The following is a 9,941-nucleotide window of genomic DNA, read 5'->3' as shown; positions in this document are numbered from 1 at the left end:
ATTTGACCATACCACAAACCATAAGGACAAGGATGGAACATTTAATTTAGCCTAAAATTTAAAATCATATTATGACACTGGATTGAAGGCACCTTTCTCCTCCTGTGCCCTTTTTTAGAAAACATATATGAGGTTGACTGTACATGAAAAGAAGGGGTCGTCTTATAGTATTATGCAATTGGACGTAGTAATCATCCAACCAATTATAAAGCACCTGTGTCGGACCTACTGACTAAACTATCTAAATAAATCTATCAAACAAATGTAAATCAAACGCTAAAAATTAAGATCTTTTATATGTATATATCTATTGCATTCTTAATTACTATTATATTTAACGCTAATCATGCACATGCATCTACTCCATGGACACAAACTATATAACCAAAAAAACTCATTATAACTGGATTAAAGTGATCAAATCACCTTTTTTTACGATTAAAATTACTATCTTTTTATAATAAAAATGACCAAAAGACAGTCCTGACTTGCAATAAACGAAGGTGGTGGTACTCTTGTCTTGAAGTAACTCGACACCAAATAAAAAAAATGAAATATCGTTCGAACAATCTTAATCAAGCGCACTTGAGACCCTCTGGCATTTCTTGACCTTTTGATGCACTTTCTTCTGTCGCTCAGCTCAGGTCTTATTGTACTACCAGTACCCATACTCTATTTATTGAAAGTACAACTTCATGAAGCCAAGATACAATACAACTGATATGATCACTTGAATTGTGATTGTCATAGTGTGCTGGGACGTTAGGGCCTGCTGCTTGAGCTTTTAGCGTCATAACATGTAAATTTTCGCAATAATTTTACGATGACAATTTAATAATATATATTAGGATAAGGCCGGCTGCTGCTTGTATAGATCTCATGTCAAACACATCTTGAATTATTAGTTTAAATAGCTACATGAAATCAAGACCTAATAGTTAACGATAGATAAAAATATATGAACCATGCAATGCAACATGTACAAATCCACAACCAAAATGGTTATATATTTTTGACAAGTAATATCCATTATAAGATATATATTATACATATACTAGATATTATCTTGTAAAATTTTGACCAGACATGGAGGATTAATAGATATATACATACATATTTGCATATAAAACGTTACAATATATTTGCTCAATAAAGTAGGCCATAATATAGAGGTGACTCTACCTTGGGAAGGGCCCGTTGAGACTCGAACTTCAATCTCCATGCACATGCAAATGTTCAAAAAACAAACTCTCTCTCTATCTCTCTCTCTACAGTGGTACTATATAAGGATACAAATGATAGAGGAAATGCACTCAAAAATCAAACATCATTTAAAAAAAAAATCAAAAAGTTTAGATGGCAAAGGTGAGAAGTGGTAGTAATGGTAAGAAAAACAACGGTATTTTGAAGCTTAAGCTAGTTCTGGAGAGATTGCAAAAGGGTCTTTTCTTAGCCAAGAAAAGGACAGAGTCGTTTTCTGGCCAAGAAATGGTACCAAAAGATGTGAAAGAAGGACACTTTGCTGTGATAGCATCCGATGATTATGTTGAAAGGAGATTTATTGTTCCTATCACTTATCTCAGACATCCTGAATTTCTAAGACTCTTGGAGAGGGCTGCAGAAGAGTATGGATTCGACCATGAAGGTGCATTGATGATACCTTGTAGACCAAGTGAGCTAGAGTGGATATTAGAGGAGCAAAGAAGGTCTGAAGATGGTGAAAATTGGCATTCATATAAAACCATGGTGGAAAGCTGTTGAAATTTTGAACATATAGTGTATTTATAAAACGTAATCTCTACTTTTTTTTATTTTTTTCAAATGTTTGTTATCGGAATGCCTATATGCAAATCCTTGGCAAGTGAAATTAAAAGGTTTTATTGTGAACCGCCCTTTAGTTCTTTTGATAAAAATATGTGTAACATATTTTTAAATTTGTTTATGTAGGTGAAAATTGACGATTTTATATATGATTGATTGTGCTTTTCTACTATATCGTTTTCTGTTGATACGACGGTTACTTTTTTCAACGGGAAATTTGGAAGTTTGAGTACCTATTCGTCGATCCAAGAATTCTGACCTAAATTCCGATCACAATTTAATCCAGAAAATAACTAGAATTTATAATAATTTTAATTTTTAACATCAATAAGATACAAAGTTTAAATATCAAAATATCATTTGTAACTCGTAACTTTGCAATAGGGATGAGCAGTTAGTACCAAATCTCGATCTATACCGGAACCGGTACCAAATTTAAATATATGGGACAATACTCAGTATTTTAAAATCATGAAATATTTGAGAATAGTATCGATACTGGTACTAGTACCAAAACTGGTATCCGTACCGGTAATGTTAGTTCGGTTCATTACTAGGTATTTTTGTTCATCCATTTCAGCATTTGGGATTCTTGGATTGGTACTAGTTCTATCTCGTAAGGGTTGTAATTCGTAACTTTGCAATAGGGATGAGTAGTTAGTATCAAATCTCGATCTATACTGGAACCGGTACCGAATTTAAGCATATGGGACGAGACTCGGTATTTTAAAATCATGAAATTTAGGAATGGTATCTATATCGGTGCTAATACCAAAGTTGGTACCGGTACTAATAATGTTAGTTCGGTTCATTACTAGATATTTTTTTGTTCATCCATTTCGGTATTTGGGATTCTTGGATTGGTACTGATTCTATCTCATGCTCATCCCTACTTTGCAAGAGCCAGTCGACTTGGAGATTAAAGAATGAAACATCAAGAGTATGAGGGTCGTACCTTTGCAATTTTATTTGTGAATTATTAGGAATTTAGGTTAATATTATGGATTAGGTTGATGTAACAAACATCAAATTGGTTATGTATGTGATTTAATGTTGATGTAAACTGAACATCAAATATATTTACGCTTTCTAGTAGTATTAAATATTGTTGGACCTTTTTATACAAATCTTAATGTGGTGTTTTTGGTTAGTTAGGTTAGAAAAGTTAGGTTTAATTCAAATAACTTATTTTGATTAGCCAACTTGGTAAAAGAGAATTGCTAAAGCTTAGTAGTAGTTTTCAATAGGGGTGGAATAGGTATAGTATTAGTCATTTTTTTACTAAATCATGTACCAAACCAATTATAGTTGGTACAAAAAGTTTTATTACCACTACAATACCAAATATAGTTGGTACCAACTTGTTTGGATATTAATAAGTTCAGTTAGTATATGTTGGTAATGGTATATACGAACATGTATTGGGGTTTTGTGAAGGACGATTTTCGTGTTCTTGAGTGTTTTGAAACGTGAATGGAGGTTTTGTGAAGGATAGTTTTGTAATGGTTGAGATTAAAAATTTGATCCAAAATGATTTTATTAATTTCTAACATGAGTTAATAAATTAAAGTAGTGGAGGAAAATTGGACACACCAACATGTGTTTAAAACTTTAAACTTTACTAATATGGTAAATGCTAATATCAAACCTATTAAATCTTAAACACCAAACACTAAATATTTAAATATACAATATATATATATATATATATATATATATATATATATATATATATATATATATATATATATATGGAATTGGTTGGTATAGTATTATTGTGGTATTGAAAACTTAATATCATTATTGTACCATGATTACTCAATTGGTATGGTACTGCCAAGTAAACATGATGGCTACCAAACATATTGGTTCTCGACATTCTTGGTTCGGTTAATAACATGTTTGTTGGTTCTTCGTAGTACATATTTGTCAACCCTAGTTTTCAGTAACAACTTAGATAGAAAATGTTTTAAATAACGAATTTGTTGATTAACTGCATAATTATGAGAGTCACAGCGAAATTGAATCGTGTTTTAGTCATGAGCTTTTAATAAACCATTTTTTATGACTATTAGTTTATGCAATTTTATTATATATAGTAATTAAAATCTCCATTGAAATATTTGTTTGGGCTAGTATGTGTTTTACACAAAGAGACATTGACTTTAGAACGTATCCCTGTGATTCGGAAATGCTTATTGTGCACTGCCCCTTTGTGAAACAAGTTGTGATTTTTATTACTCCTTCTATGTTTGTTAAGTTTGGCACGTAAATAAAAGATATTTAAATAGTCTTATCACAATACAAAATACAAACCTAATGTATTGAAAGAACTGAATGATTTCATTCACAATAGAGCTCTAACTCCTTATCGCTCTTGTTATTTTCAGGTATGTATTTTTTATAAGTTCACATGCACAATGATTACATATTATTTTCTGGAATTTCTTAACTAACAATTCCTTAACATACAAGTATTTATTTTGATTAGTATTTTCACTATGGAAAACTATGTTATGCTAGAGAAAACTTTCTCTACTTTCCATGCCACCAACATGCTCCTACAGCAACAATATCGTGAGAAATGTTTAAAAAAAATCTGAATTAATCTCATGTCTTCTTGTGGCTAAACAAAACATTGAGTTATTGATGAAAAATCACCAATCAATCCCGACCGGTTCTATTGCATTCCCTGAAGTGAATGCAACATCATATAATCATAATAGTCATGGGTATAACCGAGGTCATGGAGGTTATCATAATTATCATAAAAATAACAAGATTACAAGTAACCACCAGAAGTTGAAAAATAACAAAAACCCACATCCTAATGATAAAATTGGCCAAGGCAAAAAGAAAGTTGAAAATGTTTGTCACCGATGTGGAATGACCGGTCATTGGTCTTGTACATGCCGCTTACCAAAGCATTTTATTGATCTTCATCAAGCTTTTCTAAAATCTAAAGAAAAATAAAATATCAAAACAAATTTTATTCAAAATGATTTCCATGACGATCAACCAAAAATGACATATTTGGATGATGCGAATTATCTTGTCTACCCAGAATGGACAAGTGGTGCTATTGATGGTGATGGAAAAATAATATATAATAGTTTTGCTTCATGTCATTTATTATGTTTTTATGTCATATTCGTTTCATCAGAAATGATGGCATCATAATCTTCTCAAAGTAATAAAATATGACCTTATTTCTCTAAGTTGAATGTTTCTTATGTTTTATTTATTTATTGAAGAGATATGGATATTCGGAAAAGAAATGAGAAAGATATATGTCCTGCAGAGAGGGCAAGGACACATGGCATTTTTAATAATGAAAAAATATTTTGTTTATTTATCAATTGGAGAAGAAAATGTTAATACAATAATAGGTAATGTAAAAATGATTGAAGGCTCCGGAAGAGCGAATATAATAGTACCACAAGGGACAATAATTACAACTGGTGATGCATTATTTTCAATAAAATCACCAAGAAATTTATTAAGTTTTAAGGATATTCGGTCCAATGGATATCATGTTGAAACAACTCATGATGGTGATAAAGAGTATCTCAATATTACAAAAATGATATCGGGTAAGAAAAGTCTTTTGGAAAAATTACATGTATTGTCCTTCGGATTGTATTATACAAATATTATAATGATTGAATCTTATGCTATTGAAAATAAAATGTATGATAACAACTTCAAAGTTTGGCATGACCGGTTGGGCCATCCCGGATCAATTATGATGCCCAAAATAATTGAAATTTCAAGTGGTCATTCCTTGAAAAACCAGAAGATTTTTCATGCTAATGAATTGTCTTGTGTTGCATGCTCTCAAGGAAAACTAATTTCTCATCCATCATTGAATAAAGTTGGGTATAAAAGCCTTAGTTTCTTTTAAAAAATTTAAGTGGATATATGTAGACCAATTCATCCATCATGTAGACCATTTAGATATTTTTTGATTTTAATTAACGCATCAACTAGATGGTCACAGGTATGCTTGTTGTCTAGTCGTAATCTCGCTTTTGCAAGACTACTTGCATAAATAAACCGCCTAAGGGCACATTTTCCCGATTACCCAATTAAGAAAATTCGACTTGACAATGTTGAAGAATTTACATAACAAGCTTTTAATGAATATTGCATGTAAAATGGGTTAACTATTGAATATCTTCTTGCATATGTTCATACACAAAATAGTTTAGTTGAGTCGTTAATCAAACACTTTCAATTAATTGCAAAACCATTACTAATGCATTCTAAACTTCCTAATCGACATAAAGGCATGCAATTTTACATGCAACATCACTTATATGCATCATGCCAACTAGTTATCATAAGTTCTCCCCTATTCAATTGGTTTGCGGTCAAGAACCAAATATTTCCCATCTAAGGACATTTGAATGTGCGATTTATGTACCCATTTCTTCACCTTACCGCAAAAAATGGGTTCTCAAAGAAGAATTAGAATTTATGTTGGATATGAATCTCCATCTATATTAAATTATTTAGAACCATTAACTGGAGATTTATTTCCAGCTTGACGATTGTCATTTTGATGAATCGACTTTTCCAACGTTAAAGGGAGAAATAAAGAATCTGGAAAATAAAATCTCTTGCAATGAATTATCACTCTCATTTTTAGATCCTCATTCAAGTCAATGTGAACTTGAAAAAGATAATTCATTTACAAAATGTAGCATATCAGTTGCAAGATGTATTTATTGACCCTAAGTGAGTAACAAAGTCTCATGTACCAGTTGTAAATGCTCCAATTAGAATTGATATTTCAGAAGGAAAAAATACAGCTACAAATGAATCTAAGGCACGCCTGAAGCGTGGTGTAACATACACGTTCAGTTATCGTGTTATGTAATTTTAAAAGTGAAAAATATAATGCAATATTATATGAATTTGAGCATTGAGTTCTAACAGATAGTTTTTACTAGAAATGAAGTAAAACTATGTTTAGAATCACTCGGAAAATATTGGAAGTCTTATGAGATTCCAATCTAATATTGAAATTTAACGAAAATATAAAATTTGTAATAAGTAAAATTTTATTATTGAAAGTTGTAGAGAATCTCGTTAGAAACATTTAGGCGAAAACCTCATCGAAATCCGAGTTAGAACGAAGAAGTTATGACCAATCGAAGTTCCGCGACAGAACCGACATGACGTCGTATAGCGTAAAAAGTGAGTTTTCGATAAACTACTTTTTAGCCTTAGTAATCTAAATGAAAGTCGTAGTATTCGTTAAACTGAGAACTTTCATAAAAAGAACGTCTAAATCTGACTTCGTATGAGGAAGTTATGATTTTTCTAAGTTTCGGTATAGCAGTAGACAACTAAAAACTCGAATTTTAGATCGAGTGATTTTTAGCCAACACAACCTAAACGAGAATCGAAGGTCTCGTCATTAGTAGTACAACGGTAAAAAGACTGACTAAAACGGACGTCGGATGAAGAAGTTATGAATCTTTAACGAATTTTCCTGTCCCGGTCTGTTAAAAATAATAATATTAAAAATAAAGTCAAAATTTGCCGACGAAGTCTAAACGAAAGTGTAGAGCACAACTTTACCTATGCGTGCATATAAAGAACGTCAAAAACGGAGCTCGTATGCAAAAGTTATGGATTTTAGAAGATTTTGGCACAATTTCCGAGAATTTTCGCATGGATAAGCCTCATTCGGACCGGCCACGTCACCTCGCTCCGAGCATGCCGCGTGTCCGACGTTGATGAGCTATGCAGCTGAGAATCCGACACGCGTCGCTATCCGATTCGACCGAAGTCGCGGCCCTCTCCCCTTCGGATGTGTGGCGTCGCGATGTAGCTTCCGAACTCGGACGCGTGCCTCCGTCCGAACCGAGCCACCTGTCGTCCGAACCTCGCCCCCTCTGCCGCGTGTACCAAGCCTCGCAGCCTCGCGCCACCTGCCCTCCTTTCCTCTTGCTTCGGCTCCGAGGCTCGCACCTATATAAGGGGTGCGAGACTTCCCGGGTAAATGTTAGAAAATGCCCCTTTTTCACCCCTAAACTCATATTTCTACTCTTTCAACTTCCCCCGAAGCCCCGGGATTATTTACAACGCCCGAAACACGCCCCGAAGTTCCCGAAGAGCTCGAGAAATTTATTTTTTTCGGTTTTGAAGCCCAACCTTCGCAGGGGCCGGTTTTCAATAAAGCTCCCGGTTTTCAACGAAGAAAACTATTTATTATAACGAAGTGCTGCACAAATTACTATTTTAACCCCCGGTTATTTCATGGTGAGTTTAATATATAGGAACAATTGTATGTTATGTGTTATATGTGCTATGTGATTTTCCGTGTTATCATCTCGTGTTATTATTTCCGCTAATTTGATAGCAAAGTTGTACCTTTGGCCATGTGATTAGTGAAAGGACTTAGATTCACAGTGGTATTGGTATGTAGCCTCTGGCCATGTAGAGCATGTCTCGTAAGAGAACGACTTCTATTCTATGGCATTGGCAGAAGGTTAGACAGGGCTGAAAGCCTGAAATCTACCAAAATGTTTAATCAGAAAGTGTATGTCTTCTGTGCCATTTGGGCCGAAGTGTTATTGATGTATATCAAGTATTGAAATTGTTATGTCTTATTGATTGATATGGAAAGCTTGTCGCATGATTCACATATTCCTTTGTTGTTCCTTGTTCCCTTTGCTTCTGCCATATTGAAGTATATATATGACATAACGTTATATTGTATCTATTATTGAACTCACTAAGCGTCACCGCTTACCCCTATCAATGTTTGACAATTGCAGGAGGTATGTAAACAGTATAGTCGTATATTGTTGGAAGGTTTAGAATAGTTATAATATTACTTTTGTATTTAGGGATCATGTATTTATAAAAGTATAGTAACCTAGGTAGTTGTGTAATATATAACACTTTGTAATAGTCGGTTTGTATCCAGTAGTTTGTAATCACTTTATCAATGTAAAATATTGTTTTTTTGAACATGCAGTTACCATGTTTTGGAGTGACAATGTCTTTAGTACGAAAGTTAGGGTCTTTAAATCATGGTATCAGAGCAATAGTTTAAGTGAACTAAATACCACAGATTGGTATTTAGACTTAAACCGTTCGAAGTTCAATATATGAACGGATTCATTAGGAATATATGGATACAAACCATAGGAAAGATTTAAGTGGGGTATTGGGTAGTGATAAACCCTAGTATTTTAAAATATTAAGTTACTTCAAAATTTTAGAGAATTAGTTTAAGTGAACTAGGAATTTTGAGAATTTCTAGACTTAAACATGGATTGTTAAGTGATGATGATACGATGTGTATCAAGTATATTTTAGGTTGAATACCTAAATGGATAAGCACTAGAATATTAGAGGAGATATGTCTTATATTCTAATACGTGCTAAATGATAAATGAATATAGCATGCCTTAGGTTGCTTACTTATATTGCTATCACTTGAGAAAGTTTAAGGTCTGTTGCCGACCTTGGTCTGGAAGTGAATTCCTTTCGACTTAGGAAAAATATTAGGATATGCTAGATCGAGCTTATGCATAAAAGAATTCTAGAAGATGAATTTAAGAAATCCAAGATATGTTTGATAGAAACGCGAAATCCTTCATTGAGTCTAGAAGAAATTATTTGTTTGAACATATTCATGTGTGATATGTTCCTTTGTAAAATTCTTGGTATGTTGACTTGGGGACTGCGAGACAATTCTTGGAACGAGTATGAGTAGGTGTGAATGGTAGTAGAGGCCTATACTACCGGAAGCACAAGACTCACACTTGGATCAGGGAAAGTCACAAGGTTACCAAGAAGCTAGTAATCGATTACGTTTTTGTTCGAGTATGTCATTACCTTTGTTTCGGTGATGACTAAGAAGATAACTTTCGTTCAGACCTTAATTATCGTAAAGAATCGATTCCGACTAATATAGATCTATGAAGTGAATTGATTGGTTCAGAGAACCATGTCTCGTGTAGTGACGAAATTTCAGTCAGAGAATTGAAGAGGGAGATGGTAAGACGGAGAGAACAATCCAAACGGTAGAAGATATGCTTTGTGCATATGTCTTGGAGTTGGTGCACGCCAAGTGGAAACACCATCGAGGCCTAAAT

At 33.4% G+C, this 9,941-nt stretch overlaps 1 protein-coding gene across 1 annotated transcript; it reads left to right on the top strand.

The window, feature by feature from the left end:
- The first annotated feature begins 1,356 nt into the window (after positions 1-1,356).
- LOC145119497 (auxin-responsive protein SAUR50-like) lies at positions 1,357-1,761 on the top strand. Its single transcript, XM_079055166.1, has one exon. The coding sequence runs from the start codon at positions 1,357-1,359 to the stop codon at positions 1,759-1,761; it is 405 nt and encodes a 134-aa protein (XP_078911292.1).
- Positions 1,762-9,941: the final 8,180 nt, after the last annotated feature.

Source organism: Lactuca virosa, chromosome 1, assembly GCF_052849685.1.
Source record: "Lactuca virosa cultivar CGN04683 chromosome 1, Lactuca_virosa_CGN04683_v6, whole genome shotgun sequence".
In the NCBI taxonomy this organism is placed as follows: domain Eukaryota; kingdom Viridiplantae; phylum Streptophyta; class Magnoliopsida; order Asterales; family Asteraceae; genus Lactuca; species Lactuca virosa.
This window is presented reverse-complemented; position numbering and strand designations above follow the sequence as displayed.

Bases quoted from the DNA above. Each gene is read 5' to 3' on its own strand.
- LOC145119497 (XM_079055166.1), top strand. From the start codon at position 1,357: ATGGCAAAGGTGAGAAGTGGTAGTAATGGTAAGAAAAACAACGGTATT.